General features: G+C 45.4%; 1 protein-coding gene across 2 annotated transcripts; it reads right to left on the reverse strand.

Moving 5' to 3' along the window:
* Positions 1 to 1,035: 1,035 nt before the first annotated feature.
* RHOF (ras homolog family member F, filopodia associated) lies at positions 1,036 to 11,614 on the reverse strand. 2 transcript variants are annotated; one of them, XM_086761105.1, is made up of 5 exons: positions 11,379 to 11,614; positions 11,160 to 11,247; positions 4,304 to 4,413; positions 3,427 to 3,561; positions 1,036 to 1,272 (listed from the first exon to the last, which is right to left on the reverse strand). In XM_086761105.1, exons 1-5 carry the CDS (start codon positions 11,541 to 11,543, stop codon positions 1,108 to 1,110), a joined length of 663 nt encoding a protein of 220 aa, XP_086617231.1. In that variant the 5' UTR covers positions 11,544 to 11,614; the 3' UTR covers positions 1,036 to 1,107. The 2 variants fall into 2 exon arrangements, with proteins under 2 accessions (XP_086617231.1, XP_086617232.1); XM_086761106.1 differs by lacking the exon at positions 1,036 to 1,272 and adding an exon at positions 1,901 to 2,221.
* Between the last annotated feature and the right edge of the window lie 8,721 nt (positions 11,615 to 20,335).

The raw sequence follows: 20,335 nt of genomic DNA on the forward strand, positions 1-20,335 counted from the left end.
GGTGGGGACCTCTGCACGTGGTGAGTAACTTGAGTTCTGCAGCATGAGAAACTCAGAATGAAAAAAAAAAAACCCGAGAGTGTCCCACTGTGAAGCTGAAGGTAAACGCAGTAACTTCCTGCACATTGATGTTTCAGTTTCCTACTGGGTAAGGTGATGGGTGGTTCTGTGTCTTTTAATGACAAATGTCTTCTCACAGAGAAAGGGTTGCACAATTCTTCAGCATTTTTCTGTAGTGAAAGTTGTGCACAAACCTGTAATTTTTTTTTTTTTAATTTTTCCATTTTAAGCGTATAGGGATTCACAAACCTTAATTAAATCAAAACAAGTTGGGGAAAGAAAGAAAAGAAAAATTGGTATCTCAACAGAGTTTTTGACCAGCTGGTCATGTACCCAGCAGAGGATAAAGTTGCATGAAATCTGTGGGATGGACAGTTACCAGGCTCTATGTGCAATGTTTGTCTAATAGTAGACTCCTGGCATGCACCGCCTAAACTTTTTGGCAAAAGGTTGTGTCTTGTTACCGTTACATAAGTCCTATGGATTCTCCCTTAGGACGGGCTGTAGTTTGCCTTACACAGAAAGCTTTCAGCAGGACCTGTACTGCAGAAACCTCCTTCCCCCTCATGGGTTTGGTTTAGACGATGGCTAGTGATCGCTCCTGAAATGCGAGATCTCGCTGCATGAGGTGTGCAAAACAACTAGGAGAGCTGAGGCACGTGTACTAGGTTATGCAGCGCATCCCTCGTCCTTAAACAGACAACTGACACCTTCAGCACAAAAGGGAAAACTTTAATTTATAGCAGTAGAGATGGTTTCATTCATGGCTGAAATTTAAGTAATGACTCCAAGACCTGACTGGTGGTTTGCAGTCAGGAGCAAAAGCCAGGTGGACAAAGGCATGCAGCATCAGTCAACCCTGATAAAGAGCTTTGAAAACTGAGACCAGTGGAACAAAAGTGCAAAAGTACTAAAAATAATTAAAATTTTAAAATAAAAATTGTTCTAGGAATACAAACATGTAATGAAAAAGTCTTTGAAGTTACACTGTTTTTAAAAACTGAATCACTTGGCTGTCGTGCAGTCGATGCTCTCTGGCAGTCCAGATCATAACACTGAGCACACTGTCCGTTTCTTTTGGCGCCTGGCTTTTTTCATGGCATTCAGTGCAATGGTTGTTGCTTCCTTAAAAACATTTTCTATATTTTCACGACACTTTGCTGAGCACTCCAGATAAACTTGTGCATTAATCTGCTGACAAGCTGCTTCACCCTGGAAAGAACAAAAGGTAGCTATGATGGGATGTAAACCCAATGTATGAGAGAAGGAAGGCGAGATGGGAAAGACGGAATTATTTTGTACATTTTCGTCTCATGAGGTCAGGAAGAAAGAAGCTGCCTCTGAGTGTAAGTGACACTGGTAGTAAACTGAGGCACTGTTAAGCTATTTTTCCCCTTTGTTGATCTAAAGCCTGGCCTTAGAGACTAGCCTGCATTAGAGACTTAAGATGCAGACTGCTGATGGTGTAAAAATATTCTCAGTAATAAATTTATTTAAAAGAAATGCTGAGGTAGATGCTTAAGTGAGGATAAGATGTCTACAAAATGATATTTTTTTCAGGCATGACCTTAACTATTATGTGATGTCAGCTTTAGTAACACGTCACATGCAAGAGCAGAATCTGGACCAAAGTCTTCCCTTGTTTTGCTGGAGCACATGCAGGAACCCTGACTCTTGCTTTGGAGCATGACAAGGGCTCAGCCAAAATCCGCACATATGGGTGCCTGCATTTCTCAGCCTCACCCAAATGCATGCAAAGGGAACACAGGAACATCTAAAACGTCTGCATGCAATCCCAGCTGCGTGAAATCACTACAGACAACACACACTGATTTCTTACTTTGCTTGTGATCCTGATCCTTTTATTGTCATTGCAGAGTCAGCCCCCAGCTCTGAATGCTTGTGAGCCTTGGACTGTAAATTCCAGATTTGCAACCCACAGCTCACAAACTCTGCGTTTATTCATTATAAGCCCTGGGAGTGGGGGTCACCTGAGCACTCAGGCTCCTATAGGGGAATTTTTCTTCAGCACATTTAAGTGAAGTTTGTCTCCTTCCAGCTGATTGCAAGCTGCAGTGCTGGCAGATACTGTTCAGCTCCTCTGTGCCCGGCACCAGAAGCATCATGTCGCGTGACTCAAGATGCCATCAGCTGTAAAAGACTGAGGTAGTGTATATTTAAGGGGAGAAAACCAAGTGGGGGGGCTCACACAGGAGAGAAAGTTTGTACATCATGTGGGCCCTGGAGTTTAATGCTTGAGGCCTCAGCAGACTTGCTAAAAGTGTCTGTTCCTTGCCCTGAACCTGACAAGTGAGGGTGATGACGGGAGTTATCAATGCAAATGAAGGACAATCTGCAGCTGTTCACCCAGAGACAGGATGAGCATCTCATCTTGTGCACAAGGAACACAAGCTAAAAGTCCCAGCTTGGTTTAGTGGTGATGCAGTTGCAGTTTCTTTTCATGCTGTTTAGAAAAAGGAGTGATTCATTCAAGGTCTTGGTGCACTTAACCTTGTTCCCTGGACTTGTGTCTCAGACAGTTCGAAAGCTGCTGTTCTTGCTCTGAGATGAGAGGAGAAGGACGGCTTTGTATTTAAAAAAAGAAAAAAAAAAAAAGTGGGAGACCAGAGCAGAAAGGTCGTGTGACATGGCACAAGCTGTTCCACCACTGATTGTTCCTCCTGTACCTAGGACAGCTATACCAGTTGTAAGTCTCGCTGCTTTGTAATACTTAAATTGAAAACATTTGGTAATATGTAGATTTTTTTTTTAAGATTAGAGACTTCAAACAAAAATCTCTTATGTTAGAGAAGGCTTACAGATGTTTTTGCTATTGTCCTTGAAAGGATTTATTTTTAAACAGGGTTTGCAAAACACTTTATTTTCCAGAACAGTATTTTTAATCTGGTAGTGTGTATCCTAGCATCTCCAGTCTTTCTCACAATCCTGATCAAAGTACCAGTGATGGGAGCAATGTAACCTAATACAAATTACGAAGGAAGTCCAACAAACTTGTCAAAGCTTACAAATTTGTCACAGTATAACCCAGCTGTGAAAGGAAACAATGAGATGTAATGAGCCTAGAAGGCATAGCTAGTAGTTTCCTTTCAGATGCCCGAGATAGGCAAAACGCTCTTCAAATTTCTCTTTACTTTGGTACTGAAAACGGGTGGTGATTTGGCTGCTTCCAAAAAGGACTTACAGAAACCCCTGTCAGTGCTGACTGTCCATAATTTATTTATGTGGGCACTGTGATCACCTCATTTCGGAGTATCTGTGATTGCACTTGTGAGCAATGACCCCACTGAAGTAAGTGGGCTTTATCTCTTGCAAAGAGGACACCGCTTTAAATGCACCTGTACTTACCTGGTTGTACGTAATGGGCTCCTGCTTAGAAGCTCTGAGCTGGCGCAGCTGTTCTTTGTCTTTCCGAAGGTCTGTCTTGCAGCCGATCAGTACGAGCGGAACACCGCGGCAGAAGTGATTCACTTCAGGATACCACTGATGGTAGAAAAACAAAACTTTTACGTATGGCTTTATTTTTTTCTGAAATCAAAACAATAAAGCCAAGGAATAGAATGAGCATTTAATATATGTTGCAGTTTCAGAGTTTTGAAGGTTATTAATCTAGTGGTAAGGGCCCAATGAGCACTACTGACATTACAGAAACATTTACAAGTCCTACTCAAAGTCTGGAACTTCATAAAAACACAGCTGGCAGCTGTCGCTATGCCAAAATGCTTATTTAACATCTGTTTGAATTCAGAAGGGCTCCTCTGAAGTCGTATTTAAGAGCAGAATTGGGACCAAATTTTGCTTTGTTTTGCTCGTGCTACGTAAAGAATGCTAACTTCTGCCTCGGAGCGTTACAGAATTCCTGGGACAGAGAGGTGGTTGCTTACCTCTCTCCCCTCTAGCTAAATATGCGTGTGATGGAAGTGGCTTGAATCTGAAATGGTTGTGTGACGTTGCTACAGATAAAGCTGCGATTTCACAGCTGGCTTGTGATCTTTTTGGTGTACTGCAGAGTCAGCCCCAGTTCTGAGCACCTGCGTACGGTGGAGAGGGGAGCTCCGGGTCTAAGTTCTGCGAGCCGCAGCTCAGCGCGCAATGAGCGATGCGTGCATCTACACGCCCGGGGTACAGGACACTAACAGCATCGTCTGTTTAACCCCACATCTTGTCACACATCAGCCGTATGTAATCCATTTAAAGGGTTGAAGCAATTACAGAAGCCTTTTACCTTAGCTGCTATGTTATCATAGCTAGTGGGGTTCATGACATCGTAACAAATCAACACGACGTTTGTGTTCTGGTAAGAAAGTGGTCGTAGCCGATCATAGTCCTCCTGACCTGAAACACAGAGAATGTTTTGGATAAAAGGAATCTGTCCTTACCAATCGGTGTGATGGGAATATGTGAGGATACATACTTGGGATCAAGAACACCTGTACTATACTTGCATAGACTGAAAGTTTTCCATACTTGTAAAATTCCTTCCCTTAAATGCAGGAGATTCCTCTTCGCTGACAAAACTGATGCTTTAGAATATAGAATGTGTCCTCAGCAGGTTTTAATAAAAAGCCTGCTGTGTCCAACTGCTAAGTACTTAGAAGCAGTTCTGATCGCTGATTGCCAAGTTGCTGCCCACAAGCAAAATCAGCAAGAGGAACTGACAGTTACTGATTAAAACATTTGCAATTTGGTAGTGGCTCCGTTCTCCCAAATACGTTTGCACGTGTGATGCTGTGAGGAGAAACACCGCTGTATTTGCTAGATTCGAATGCTAAAGTAAAAATTATAGTGGCAAACTTGCTTTTCCCAGCCCAGTGAGCTGCGGAAGCAGTGATCAGCACACTGCCTTCAGCACCGCTGCTCGCTGTAGCAGCACGCGCGTGATTTTACAAGACGTGCTGCAACGTTAGCCAGGCTTAAGTGGTCTTTGAAGCAGGACTACACAGCAGATCCTAGGGATGCTGCTGAATTCTGGAGAAGCAGGGGATTTGTCATACTTCTGATGAGGGATATTCTAGCACATGATCTGACAAGAGGAAGCTGATTTGCTTCAGACCGGTACTCTTCCCCTTGCTGTACATGTGACTTAGCAGTAATCACCGTGCTGGGGTTTGAAAGTGTCTTGCTTTGAGAGATTAAGTTCAAGAAAGCAGTACTTACCAGATGTAGTTGGCAGCTTGGGGAAAAAAACCCAGTCTTTCTCATTTGAGATTCTTTTCAGAGACTTAATAAGGAAGAAACTATGATTTAAGCAGCCTGTAGAAGACCTATTTGCCACCTGAGTGCTGCCCTGGAATCAGGTATGTCTCTGTGATGTACTGAATTTCCGAAACGAGAACTGGGAATGCCACTCCTTCCCACAATCACCACAATGTACACACAGCCCAAAAACTGCCCCACAGGGACGTTACACACCTCAAATCTTTGTATTGATACTGTACATTGATGCTGAAAACTTCAGTGTGCTCCAACTTTATACCAGTTATTCCTGCCCTGGCACGTGGCTCAGTCCCAAGTCACATACTCATCACTCCAGCCAACGCGCGTCTCTCCAGCTGCAGTCTGAAGAACTGCAGATACCAGAAGGTCAATAATTCTACAACACTTTGCCCCCTCCTTAATTTAAACAATGGATGGAGATACAGGTTACTACCAGCAATCCCTACTGGGTAAGCCGTTATTCGCTTTGCCCGAGATATTTGTAAAACGGGAGTCTTAGATTTGGACCACTCTCTGTGTTTGAGGTCCCACAAGAGCAGCATGCAAGTTGCAGAACAAAGAAGGATTGATCCTTCAGTGTTTAATCCAGAAATAATAGACAATTGACAAAGTTATGCATGTTGTATAAACATTCAGAGCAAAGAGTGTACTGCTTAGCCCTTCTTACTCTCCCAAATCCACCTACTTGTTTGCAGCCGATTTACCATTTTGTTCCTGAGATAATCCTCTAAATGCACTAATCACATCAGGTACCAAACTTTTTTTTTTTCCTTCTCCTAACTTCCTCTAGTGTTATGTGCTGTGTATGATTTTCCCTGTTCAAGTTCAGGAGCCTCTGCCAACATAGCTTGTAAAATCAAAAGGTCCTCCAAGTTATTGCTGGTAATTTGTGAGATGGACAGGACTGTCCCCCTGCAAGAAACACATTAGTTTGTTTGGAATTGGAACATACAGCTAAAACCATACTCTCCTGGATGGGATAACAGAAGAGGTGTCTTCAGTGATGTGACGCAAATATGCTGTATTGCAAGTCAAAACCTATCAATGTGCCCCAGTGAACTGCACCTTCCTCTTCAACACCACCTGTACACTTGTGGATTTTTAAGCAACATGAGAAAATGCTGCTGTGTAAAACGCATATTTGGAATTTCAAACACAAACACAGAACAAGGTGTAATGCAAGACCACAGGGGGAAGGTTAGATGGCAATTGCTTAACTTGTATTCTGGTCGGATGATTGCAGCGCTTGGAAGAGGAGGAAGCTATTCTTTCAGAGCTCAGATGCAGTCTTTCAGTTGCTAAGGGTGTAACAGGACCCAGACCAAGATGTAAGTGTCTAAACATTGACTTCCCTCTCACTGAAAACAATTCCCTTCACTGCCTGTCCTTAAGTGCTTCTGATGAAATGCAAGAAAAGGGCCTGGGAGACTTTTTCTCTGTAAAGCTGCTCAGTCTGTGGTCAGAGCTCATTTGGCACAGATTTAGGTCTTCTAGTAGAAGAGTGTTTAAATGAAGGAACAGGGCTGAACCTAAGCACTGACTGAATGTACATGCAAAGCCTCTGTGTGCTTCCTCGAGCACAGGCAGCTGTGGAAGAATCGGTGAAATGTACACCTACAACTGAGCACATCTGTGACTCCTGCCTTCCTCAGTTCATTGTAGCATCAGAAACTGGGTTTTTTTAAAGAAAAAACTCCATCCAGCTGAATTCACCTAAAATTTGCTAACTCTTTGCAAAATCCCACTCCTGCATGCCTCTGAGATGTGCTGCGTAACACCCCTCTCTGCAGTCGGGCCCTACGGCGAGGTGGGACCTCAGGTGATGGTTGAGGGTGAGGGGGGGGAAATGAAACCACAGGTCTCGGTCTCACATACACATTCACTTGTCTGCTCTTCCTCGCCCGTTGCCAGTTCACCACCGATGAAGCGCCAGCCCGTGCGTTGCTCAGTCCATAAAGGAGCTCAGCACCTTTAGAGTCAAGGCTTGCCAGCCTAGGAGGCTACCAGTATGTGCTGCCCTAACGTTCAGCGGCACTGTCCATCGCCACCAACGGGCAGGGAAGAAAGTAATATCCTGACACCCACTCCAGACCAGCCAACCACTTCCTACGCACGGTCACGTTGTCTGTAATACTCCACCGTTGTGGTTTGGGATCGACATGCAACCGCGCCATGGTGAGCCCTCACAGGGGCACAGAAATGCACCCAGTTCTCTTTGATTTGTTATTCTGCAGGCTCCATGGCAATACCATGGTTATTAGCTTGGCAGCTATATTTTTTTACCACTCAGTTTAAAAAAAAAAAAGTGGGAAACAGGCATTCTCGGCAGGAATAAAGCCAGTGGAAGAGGACACTTTGGCAGGAGGGGCATACTTCAGTTAAAAAGTTGGGGGGTTTTGTCTTCCTCGGGCACGCCCTCCCTTTCCAAGCTGTGAAAAACTACTCTTGCATATACTAGCTTTTAAAATTTCTCTTACTCTAATTTCTTAGATGGCCGTGCATCTGTCATTACAGACCTGAAAAGCCCCACTGCAGGCTTGGTGTGTGCTTCCTGCCAGTCAGAGTGAGCCCGCAAGGATGAGGCGTTACATTACTTCCTCCCCAGCCCAGCAGAGCTCTTGTCTTCGGTCTGAGAAAGCCCCGCACAGAACAGCATCAGAAACTGAACCTCGTGTCTGAACTGCAGCTGAAGCGTCAACGCTGTTCCCTTCGTATGTAAAAAAAATAAGAGTTAATTTACTTGTCAATGCCTTTGCCTCTATCAAGCACAGCCAGAAATGGAAACTTTTGAGTAAGTAGCTGCAAAGCCTGTTTGCAGACAAAACAAGTGATATTACAAAGCCTTTACACATTGCGTATGTATACCACCAACTTCCTGCAGCAGCAAGAGGTATCTCTGGTGAGGGAGATAGAGTAGCGTAGTGCAAAAGTCTCACAAAAAAATGTCCCTCTAACGTATTTTAGACTAACTTGTTAGCTCCATTTGTTACTAAAATTCTTGTCAAGAGAAAAAACACCTGTTGTAGCTTGAAATGTTTGATTCTTAGGCACTTTGTTTGTGTCCTCCTTCACTAAGTCAGAGAAGCTCAAAGTCTCAAGCTGCACAGGATTTCACAATACAAAGAATCCTTCTAACTTTGAACAGCCCACAGAGCTGAACCTGTCCTTTACCTGCCCATGATGCTGAAGTATGTGCAGCTCTACTTAGTGTTGCTCTTAGCAAGATCCTAAAAATATCGAAGTCCTTTCTGCAGTGGGTGCCTCATGAAGATGCAGTGACACTTCTGAGAACAGCTTTGCCTTCTCCTCCCCTACCCTGCTGTGTGGCACTTAGCTGAAGCCCTTCACCTCAGAAACGGTTTTACATCCCTCTCATCCCTTTTAAATCATTCTGTGATAATCTGAATCATTTGGGAACCTTTCGGACTGAGAAGCAAAACAAAAGCGTAAAGCTGGCTTAGGATTTTAGAGGAGAGCAAGACCAAACTCAAGCAGTTCAGTCAGAACACCCACCCCAGAGCAACATCACCCAGCTGAGAGAGGAATCTAATGAGGAGCTGCTGCTGCACGACATAACAGAAGCAAGTGAACATAGTGACACACCGATTCCAAAACTGCCTCTCTCACGCTGCATTCACATGGCAGAGGGACAGAAGCTCTCATCTCCTGAACTGGACACTGCTCTTGCTCTTCTCTTACTGTAGTATGGGAACTTCCAGGACAGGACACAACCCTGAGTTCTAGTCTAAACCTTAAGGAAGCCAACATCGGTTGTGTATTATAAAAACAGGATGGGATTAAAATGTGTGCTCAAGTGAGTCCTTCCTCTAGCATAACTTCCAGCTTCAGAAACAGGATGAAAAGCTGCTTGAATTACAGATCTGTAACCTAAAACTATATAAGCAGCTTTGAAATAGAAGCAAAACTCGAGTCTTTCCCCTCCCAAGCAAATGCCTTAACCAAGGTAGCAATGTCCCCCCCTTTTTTTGCACCTAATAATCTTGATGTGCCTCCTGCAAAGCAAAAAGAAATTTAACAGGAAGGCAGGAGACAAGTGTCAGCAGCCTCTAGCGACTCGTAGCTTGGTGGCCACGACACTATTTTGGGAGGTGAAACATGCTGGATTTCAAGGTTTCCAGATGAGAGATGGAAAGCAATTGCTCTTTCATGGCAAAGAGCTCTGGCTGCTAGGCAACAATGGCATCTCTGCTTCCCGAAGCGTCTAATGAAACACAAAATACGCCAACTCTGCTCTTCAACGGGGCGCTGCTTTGGTCCAAGATAGTGTTTATAGCTGTGAACTAAATGTGGAAGGGTAGAGGCATTCTGCCTAAACAAGGAAAGAGGGTAAGACAAGCCACCAGCACCGTGTTCAGTGTTCTCCTGGCTGCTGGTGGCTGTAAGTCCTGTGCAGAGGTGACGCAAGGAGCTGGGCACTTACGTCACGCTTGCGAGAGTTTAGTGCTGCAATACTGAGCTTGCCCTACCTACCGCCGTTTCTGGATCCAGCCCGTGTTCCTTAAAGCCTGGAGGAGACTCCAAAGGTAAAGACTGGAAGCTGCGGCTTGATTTTAAATGAGTCAGTCAAGTATCAGGAACTGTGTGACAGGTAAAAATTCCACACTGACAGCAAACAAACATAAAAACTTAACAAGTTCACTGTGGCAAGTTCTCCGTGCCAACACACTGAGTTAAGGAAATCCCTCTTTCGCATGAGATTTCAGCCCTGCTCTTTTCCTTTGAGACTTAACACAAAAGCCTCGCCATTCAGTAGAAGCTACGTTATCCAAATCGCTGGACTCAAGAACAGTAACACTGACACAAGAAATAGATTAGCAAATTGGGTGTTTAGGATCTTACTATACTGCAGTGAAGACTAGCAATAAAATTCACTTTTAGATTAAAAACCTTTAAAATTATCTATTCTGATATCATGTACAGTAAGCAAGAAGGTAAGCATGTTTTACTAGGATTAAAAATTAATATGGAGTGCATTTGGTTCTTGTTTGTCTTGGTGTAAATTTGGAACAACTCCACAGGCTTGAACTGAAACAGATGATTTACACTGAGCTGAAACAGAGCACATTTTAGGGTTTGTTTAGGAACGCAGCTGGATAACAGCATCTAGGAACTTTGAATTAAGTTGAACACAAACCATTTCACAAATTCCTGAAATGAACCTGAACAAACTACCATCATTTTCAAATAACTTTTACTGCTATGGCCTTTTGATTTTGAACACCAACCAGCCCTTTTCTCCTTCACTGTTCAATCACACATGGCAGCAGATTAAAATATTTTCCTGGTTGACTGTATTATACTTTGCATCTGGGAACGGAGTTTTAATACCTCTAGATATGTTAGCTATTTGATGTGATTTTCTTAATAAACTGAATTGTTAACATAATGAACAAGCCTACAGCTAGAACTGCGATTACATGAGTGACTTTTTTTTCTGGAAGGCACATTTATGCATGCAACAGGTGACAGTCGTTGTTTTGTTTGTACTTTAATCTCTAGCAGTCCTAGCTGCGATATTAGGCTAAAAGTACGTTAGGAGAAAAGCAATCTGAAAGGACGTCCAGCTTTACAGTCTTCAAGTATCAGTCAGGTTTAAGTTGACACAGCAAGAGCTGCTGGAACAGAAATGTGGGCACCTTCACAGAAGCAGCATTTTACACCGGCAAAAGCAGTTTCTGCTTATTTTGTCTGAAATTCCGAAAACCCAGGGGCTGGGTTTGGGCTCAGTCCCAGGCTGGTGCCCCAGCACCGGTGTCAGCACACAAACCGCCTCTCGCAGCCTGATACTGTTGGGATTGGGAAAGTCGAAAACATGATGTGGAAAAAAAACCCCAAACCCTTACCTGCAGTATCGTACAAATTCAGGATCACCTCCTTTTTGCCCACCGTAACGCTGGTAGTATATTTCTCGAAGACGGACGGGGCGTATTGCTGGAAAGGGAAGAGAAGCAGGTTTGGGGAGGGACAAGCAGCCCACAGCCCGCACCAGCCGCTCTGCCGGGCAGCCCCCAGCCCCTTCCCGCCCAGGGAGGCCGGGCCCGGCGGCGGGACAGCGGGCTCACCTCGGGGAAGGAGCCCTTGGCGTACACCATCAGCAGCGAGGTCTTCCCGCAGCCGCCGTCCCCCACGATCACCACCTTCACCTCCTTCTTGCGCGACGGGGCGGCCGCGCTGCCGCGGGAACCCCTGGCCGTGCCCTCGGGCAGGGCCCCGTTGGCCGCCTCCATGGTGCGGAGCGGGGCCGGGCGAGGCGCGGCGCAGCCGGAACCCAACTTCCCCTCCGCCGCCGCCACCGCACTCCGCGCTCCCCGGGGCGGGCAGGCACCGCCCGCGCCCCGCCGGGGATTGGCCGCGCCGCGGGCGCCGGCGCCTCAGGTGCCTGAGGGCCCCGCCCGGGGCCACGCCGCCGCCTCACCCCGCGTAACCCCCGGGGCGGCGGGAAGTGCCGCTCCCCGAAGCCATCACGGGCCCGGGACGTCCGCGGCGTCGGCTCCTCATCCGCGGGGCCCCGGCGCTGAGGTGGAGGCAGCCCCGTGGGCACGGCAGGAACCGCTTCTGCAGGCCTTCTCCCCCCAGAATCCCCGGGGGCTGCGCACCCTGCCCTACCGCTGAGCCTCCATGGCCTCCAACGGCTGGGGCCGTTGGGCTCGCTCCCCTTTGCTCTTCCCGTCGGCCCGCCATGTTGCCCGCGCTCGGGTGGCTCATCCCCGTCCAGCAACTGTGGCCCCAGCGTTCTCAGGGAGCCCCGTTGGGCCTCCAGCGCCATGTTGGTTCCGCTGAGGTCGCAGGCGGCGGAGGGGATGGTTTCCAGTTCAACCTCAGTGTCTGTACCGATGGATCCCAGTCCCGGCGGCCGAGGGGAGAGTGTACAGCGGGTGCAGTGTTAGCCATGACGAGGGGGAGGCAGAGACCCCTGAGGTACCCCCCAAAACGTGTCTTGTTGCCCGCACTGGGAGCGGCGGTGACTTGCTGCTTGTTCTCTACTGTGTTTACCACTCGAGTAAGAACCACCAGCTCTACTCGCTGCTCATCCACCCCGTCCCAGCCATCCAAGGTGAGCTGCGATTAAAATATTCCGGAATTTTACATTTTAATTGCAGAGATGTGATACCTGGCATTGTTTTGTACTGTGGAAGGCAGGGGATGGCAGCAGCCCGATGTTTGTCCACGATAGACAGGTCAGGGGAGCGACCTGTGACAGACCTGCCTGGCTGCCAATCTGCCACCGTTCTGCACAAAAAATTGTGGTTTTTTTCTTAGCAGGGATTAACAGTGTGCTCCATCTCAAATAAACCCCATCAGTTCTTAAGAAATCAAAACTGACTCTAAAATTTTTTGAAATGCCACTTGTGGGAATAGAAACAAACCCCCGAGGGCATGCTTGAGTGTAGCAAGATCATTTCATTCAACTAAGGAAAAAAAAAAAAAAAAATCACGACTCAAACAGGGTTTTGCATTTTCTGCTGCACGGTTGTGTCACTAGATGGCCTTCCAGACCGAAGGCAAACACCACTGCACTTCTGTGCAAGGAAAACCCTGCTTTGTGCAGAGGGCAGACAAAAAGCTAGAAAAGGATAATTCGGCGATAGGGAGGAGGAAGGACATGTAAATACCCCAAAAATGTCATGTAATTCAAATAATAATAATAATAAAGCAGGCAAATTCACACCAATTTAAAGCTAACCATTTTACTGAGGAAAAAGTTGATGCAAGCACAGAGAATACACAGGCTGTCATAAAGATGCTTTACGAACTGCAATCTTACATCTCATATCTGGAACGCAGTAAAAGCCATCCACTCCTGTCAGCTGTGATGGCTGAGGGCATTCCAGTATCGCACGGCAATGAATGGTCCAGGAAAGAATTGTTTTACCCTGAAACAACTTATTTGGACCTGGCTCAAAACCAGCATCATGCTGTGTGTGATAGGACCAGCAGATAGGCTTAGTAGTCTTCCTGTAACTGCGTACTGTAATTCCTTTTTTTTTTTTTTCAAGTCAATTATTGCCATATAAGTTTTCTGGGGGCTAAAAGCATTTTGTGGGTCATGGTTAGGTTGGGTTTTTTTTTTTTACTATTTTTGCTTTTCTTGCAAGTCTCGTGAAACAATCTTTAAATTTCTCACAGCTTTGTCTCCTTTTACATTTTATAGTTAAGGAAACTTTTTAGATTTGTACATCTTTGGATTTGGGATGAAATAACAGAAAATAAGTGGATGATAAAATCAGCTGTAAACACTCCAAAGACTGTTTTTAAGTCATGGATGTTCTATTTGTAGTGAGTCAACTTAGTCTTGACGAAATACAGCATTTCAGTGTCTCAGTTAGTTATTTTTAATTAACGGGTCCGCAGTGCTTTAGGCATAGAAAGCCTTATGCAAAAGCTAAGTGTATTTTGCTGACTCCAAAAAAAAGTAAAATCTAATACAGAATTCTGCAATGATTTAAATGGAAGAAGATTCAACCCTCTATTAGTAAAATTCAAATCTAAGAATTATTAATTGCAACTGTCCTTCTCCTATTCTGTTTTGGCCTGTATATTGATTTTGGCACAAGTTCTGTTTCATCAAAAGCTGCTGCAGCTCAAGAGTCGATATGTGCATAGAGATTTACAGTGAGTGTGCCAAAATCAGGACTTTATTGGGGTATGGTAAATGTCTGTGTTCCAATAATGTTACCAGTTTGTCACTTTGTGATTGCCAAGGAAAATAGTAGAAAGGAGTGAAAGGTTAGCAGACTGCCTAGGAAAACTGCTGGAAGCGTACGATTTTTAAAAGATACTTTAACGCTTTAGAAGTTAGTGATGGGTGATTCAGGTTAGTTATCAGGACACCCCAAAAAGACTCACAGATTAGGTTTATTACTGAAGCGATGGCCTTTTTACAATACAAGGTGATTAAATACGCTGATATTCCCATTTCTCAAAATACCAAGGAAAAGTGCTTGCAAGCTCTGAACAGTTCTGGTACAAGGGAAGAACCTGAAGACACATCCTTAGACTGACCTCCTGAGGAAACAACACCAACATGCGTGCTGCCTCTCTGTGCCCTGTGATGTGCTTGGAAAAGACAAGGAAACTGAGATTTAACAATATTAAAAGCCCATGAGTTTTGTGACTATAGACAGTTAAGTGGGGAAGAGAAGCATAATTGTAATTTTTTCTGCTAAGAAAATACAGTTTTAAATAGTAAATATAGCAACAGATTTGACAAAATATTCTGGTCAGCTATGTTCTTCCATTTGGAGGAACTCTGAATGCTGGCAAAGTTTTATGTTTCCAGTCACTTAAGCTCTATCACAGTGCATGCCCTTAGGCTAACAAGCATGGCTTGCAATAATATTTCTAATGGAAAATACAACTATTTTAGCTAACCAGCAAGGGCTCAGACTCCTGGCACTTCCTCGCAGCCACAACTGCAGAGAGGAGTAACAGCACACACCATCTGCTGCATACTCCTGTTATTAGTCTATGTGGTAATAGAGACCAGACAAGGATGGGGATATGTTATTCCTAAATGTGTTTAGAACTACATTTTTGAAATACACTTAAGAATTTCCTTCCGGATAACACAGACCCCAGCTTTACAAAGACTTAAACATAAAATAAGTAAGAACAAGTAGCCCCATGTATGTCAAAGAAAGTTCTCATAAACGTAGTTGAATGTGCGTAACAAGACAGAGCCTTAAATATTTATTTTTGAACATTACCAGTGATATTAATTATTTGTGTTTTCAGCCATGAATTCCCACTACAGCATGTACGTACAGAGCAAGAGACAACGCCCTGAAGAGTTTACAATAGGAAGGACCGAGCCTAAAGAACGGGACAGAACGGGACTTACCGTGTAAGTAGAGGGAATTTCCGATAAATTTCAGATGTGACACAAAGGCGACAATTGTTTGTCATGCGCACAGACCCTTACTGAAGAACGATCTCTGCCCCATGGAATTTACTGTGAGCTGACAGGGCAGACAGGGAAGGGGAAACGGTAACATAGGAGAGCTGAACATACCCTGCACACACAGGGAAGTTATGGATGACGATCTCAGTGTAAGAGGAGAGGCCTGTGACAAAGCTAGCTATACGCTCAAGGTAATTCAATTTATTTACAGAACTACTGTACCATTTTCTTTTTGCAGTTTTGTTTTTGCTCACAATCCCAAGCCTCTTTCAGCCCTCGCTCAACCCTGGAAATATCTTTTTGCAAAATGAAAGCTCGGTCTCCTTGACTCTCAGCTGCTTCTCAGGACCCGTTTCTGTAGTGTTTCTTGCTGTTTCTCTTGCACATGCAGGGCTCCACCATCTGGTCCTCATGGCCTGATATTTTACACACATGCCCCCACCCCTAAAAATCCCTTGGGCCACATGATTCACCGTCTATTCAGACCTTGCCATGTGCCTGTTTTTTTGTGTCGTAGCCCCTACTGATGTAAATCCCTTGTTTCATAAGGGCTCTCAATTGCCTTTTTCACCGAAGGCAAGGTGGCTGTGACACCTGCCAGTTTCCAAGACATTTAACGCAACCTAAAACATTATTACATTGTTGTTTGGCTGAGTAGGAACTGTATTTTTGTTTCCCAGTGAGAAGTGCTGCCAAAAAGGTATAAACTTTCTAGACTATTAAGTAATGTGGAAAAATTATATTTCAATAAGAAAATTTCCTTTCTGCCTTTTCATGCCTTAGGAATACAGTTCCTGTTTCACTTGGCTCAAGTAGCCCACGCACTAAATCAGTGCAAAAATCTTTCAATAAGCTCTACAGAAAAATCTGTCCAAATGCTACCATGGAGTTCAGAGGGCTGTGAAAGAAAACAGGACAACACTCTGCAACAGGAGGTGTTAGCCCAATCTGACACACAACTCAGCAAAACCAGGCAGTGAACTTTGATGTCGTTTGGACAGATTATGTCCATAAACCACACACTGACTACTACCTAGAGAGCAGCTATTTATAGGGAACACATACTGTTTCTTGGGTTATTTTCTCTGGTGTGTTTTAAATCAGAGGTGCCAACTACGTGGGCCAAAATGGCCTACCTGATGGATGCATGGCCAACGTGCTGTATTTTGAATCTCACCTTTCATTAGAAACATGTTCTTGGCTTTGCAGTTGTGGGGGTAAAAAAAGCCCTCTACTTTACAAATTTAAGAGTGTGTAAATCAACACGGTAACATCTCAGCCCGATACAGTAGGTGTTTACGGGCAGTTTCAAGTTTCTGGTCCTCGCTGAGGTGTGAATTCTCAAGCCAAGTTCTGTTGTAAAAAATGGGTAACACAAAGTTAAGATCATCCTATGCTTTTCTGGAACATCAAACACAATGACTGATCTCTGAAAAGCATGAAATGATCAAGCAGGTGTCTGCCAACACCGCCGTAACTCTGCTCCCACGGATCTGGGCGATATGTGCGTCCCCCAGATGTGCTGGCACGGCTTCACTGAGCGCTGGGGAGGAATTTGTCAACGCAGGCTGGCAGAGCTGTCACAGCAATACTGGATCTCATCCTCTGCCTCGGTGCTGAGAAGTGAATCTGGAGGTTCACGGGAGAGGGAGAGATTCAAAATGCCTTGCTTCAGGCGAGATCTGCAGGTTGTATTTGCGCTGGGGGCTGTAGTTGTCTTTACCATGGGAACAGTCAGAAGCAGTGGGTTCAGCAGCAATGCACAGGCTTGCTCATGGCTGAGCGAGAGCACAGGGCTCTGCTACAGAACTGCATGGAATTAAACAGTATCAGATACTTTTCTGTGTCCAGATCTGCAGCAGAGAATAAATCCCATCAGGAAGCAGTTCTGGGAAATTTAGGGAAAGGGGCTGTAGTTTTCCTTGTAACACAATGTGTTTTTACCCAATATCCAACTCCTCTCTTCAGCATACACCCCTAAAATCTCTCTGGCTTATGCCTTCCTGTCTTTTCATTACCCAACACTCCACCTGACCCAGCAAGCGTAGAGATGTTGTTATTTTCAAAATCAGAGCACTCTGATTTTGAAAATAACAACATGTAAGAAAGCATCTGCTTTCTTACATTACTTTTCCCTTCTTCTCCCATTCCCTACATATCAGTATGTAATTCCTGACAGAGAGATTTTCTTTTAATGTACTTGCTGGTTTAGAGACATGGGAGGACTGAAACCAACAGGAGTGTCTGTTAATTAGGATGAGCACAGCACCAGAGCAGGAGTTGCATTCAGCTTCTTTACTTTACGCAGCTGGGATAAGTACGGAGTAGGTGAGCCCACTGTGGATGGCCAAATCTGTGTCACGCTCCCCAAAAGCTGGGTGGTAGATTCCACCAAACTTGAAAGGTGTGGAGTTGTACTTTTTTCGTGATGCTTTTGAGAACCTCAAGTTTAAACGATCCCAAGTTTGGCTTGCGGAATATGCTTTCCATTGTGTGAGCTACAAGGCAGCCTGAACAGGCGTGTGTTTTTCAGAGCCGTTAGAAGAGCCAGGCTTTGATCAACACTTCATTGCTGCCTTGGCTCTGCAATAGTCGTCACTCTTGCACCTGGCCCAGGCAGGAAGCTCTCAAACCTTTTGGACAAGAATGTGGGGAAATTGGGAGAGTTTCTCTTCCTCTCACAGGAGGAGGAAAAAAAAGATGGCAAAGTAGGGTATAAGAGAACTGTGGATGAAATAGGGACAGGCTTTTGCTGAGTAACGTATGGCACCGACATTAAAGGGCAGTTAATGTGTGAAGTTTGCGTCCTCCCCTCTGATATTTGTGCAGACTTCCTACAGGAAGTCAGCAACTGCAGACTGAAGAGATGATAAAATCCCATTTATATCCCTGCAGGAGACTCCATAATTTCTGCCTGCTTTCTGTTGAGTACTTGATGTACAGGGAGAGCTAAGCAGGAAGCACTTGCTCTGTCATTGTCTGGCTGGGAAGAAGCTTATCCATAGGGATGGAGGTTTGGCAAGAGCTAAAGAGGTTTGTGGCTCGTCAGAGCATCGCTAGACATAGGGACAGGCCCAGACTGAGTTCATCTCAGACCTGAGAATAGCCATTAGCCCGGCCAGAGCAAACCCTGCAAAGAAACAGCGACGCTCAGAGCAGGCTAATTAATAACTTGAGGCACCGGGAATAAACCCAGTTGTAATCGTCTCGTGTTTGCTTTAGAGCTGTGACTTTTGGCCTGTGCCACGCTTGTGGGAGCTGGACGGGCTGACGGTGCAGGGTGGCCTGGCTAGAGGTCCTCGCTTGTGAGCCACCCGAGCAGGCTGGGAAGGCGTTTGAGCAATCGCGGCGGTGGCGTGGTCTGGGGTGCGCAGGCACGTAGAGAGCAGCAACCTGCCAGCGCTGCTGCAGCCCATGGGTTATCGCCAAACTGGGACTGGCGCGGTGCCCTGTGTGAGCTCGACACCGCTGTCCTTGATCGCATGTTTCCTGTGCGTTTCTCCCTTCCTACACACGTTTCACCCTTCCTGACTCTTGTTGTAACAACAGGCGTGCTGTCAAGTTCCCAGTTGCTTACTGGGATTAACGTAGTAGCTCTGAATTCTTAAGGCGGGGAGATTTCCTGGTTAAAACCATTCTAATTAAACTTACAGCTCTCATAATGCTAAAAATGCCCCTGTGTGAAAGGCAGCCGAAGCTCCTTGTAAAAGGTCAGTGCCCCTAGAACTTTAATGGTCTTAGGAGTCTAACAGTGGTACAGACAGTGCCTGTTCAAAGGCACAGGACTCCAGACAAATGGAAGAATGAAGCAAACATAACAGCTTGCTGAATCAGACATCTCAGACAAAAGTCTTCCAAGCACAAAACACATCTGGCAGCATATTTGTCAAGTTTTTTTTTATTGGCTTTAAATACAGACACACACAGAGCCCATAGTAAATCCTTTCCACTGTAGATCTGGGTAGGTACCTCTCGTTTTCCTTTTAGGACTCAGTCTTGGGCCTGGGGAAAAGTGTTCTCAGCCACCAGGCCTCCAAGCAAGCCAGGGCTGGCCACAAAGGGCAACAGCTGCGCGAGCTTTAATTCCTCTCCCCACCCTCCCGTACAAACATGCCCCTCAATCCTCCGACTGGAGGAGCCAGAGGGAGGAACGTATCGTTCCCCCGCTTCCCTGCCAGCTCTCCTGGCATTTCCTCTTACGCAGCCAATTGCACATTAGGCGCTGGGACCATAAAGTATTTTTTCATGTGGGCAGCTGAGCAGCGGTGGAACTAGAATCTTTCGGTCACAACCCCCTCGCAGATGTTTGTGACACTTCTTTACCCTCCCTTATGCAACACATCAGGCGTTTGTGATAATTTACTGCGACAGGAACCACTTCCTGCACACTGCTAGCAGCAAGTCTTCCCAGACTGCTGGCAGGCATTACATGAGGAAAAAGAAAGACAACGTGCAGGGGAAGGTCTTGGGAGGTAAAGAGAACCCTGTTCTCCATCAGCAACTCCCGAAAGAGAGAGGGGGAGAAAACCAGCGATGGCTTTGCAGATTTAGTGGAAGCCAACTTCAGTTAGGAATTGGCAATGGCCTGCCCACTTGAAGCTGAAAACAATCAAAGTATCTGGAAAAGGTATTTTAATTTAAGACTTACCTCAAAAAATAATAATAAAAAAAAGCTAAAGCAAGTAGGAAAATAAATTAGCAAAGATAAGAACAGAGCCTGCAGGAATCAAGTCTAAACAAAAGGCAGAGGCTATGCAGTGAGAAAACCACAAATGGCAGAGGTTGAAATGCAAAACCTACAGCTCACTGCGAAACATGAAAGATGCTGTTGTACTCCACACCTCCTCTTCCCGGGTGTAGCCGTCTCCACAAGGTGAAGGGCAGTAATGAATCAAGCTCCTTCCCTCTCTTCCTGTATTTTCTATTCCATTATTTGCAGGCTGTGCAAGTTCTGCTTTATTTCCCCTCTCCATATGCCGCACTCTCCTCCTGGGGTTTTTTTTTATTCTGAACTGTGCATTTGGCCTCTCTCCCATTTCTTTCTCCTCGGTGCGTGCCCCCTGCTCTGCTAAGATCTGCTGTCTTTGTAACCTTCGCTGTGCACATATGCTGGCTCTC

This window comes from Chlamydotis macqueenii, chromosome 17, assembly GCF_036417535.1.
Source record: "Chlamydotis macqueenii isolate bChlMac1 chromosome 17, bChlMac1.mat, whole genome shotgun sequence".
Classification (NCBI taxonomy): Eukaryota; Metazoa; Chordata; class Aves; order Otidiformes; family Otididae; genus Chlamydotis; species Chlamydotis macqueenii.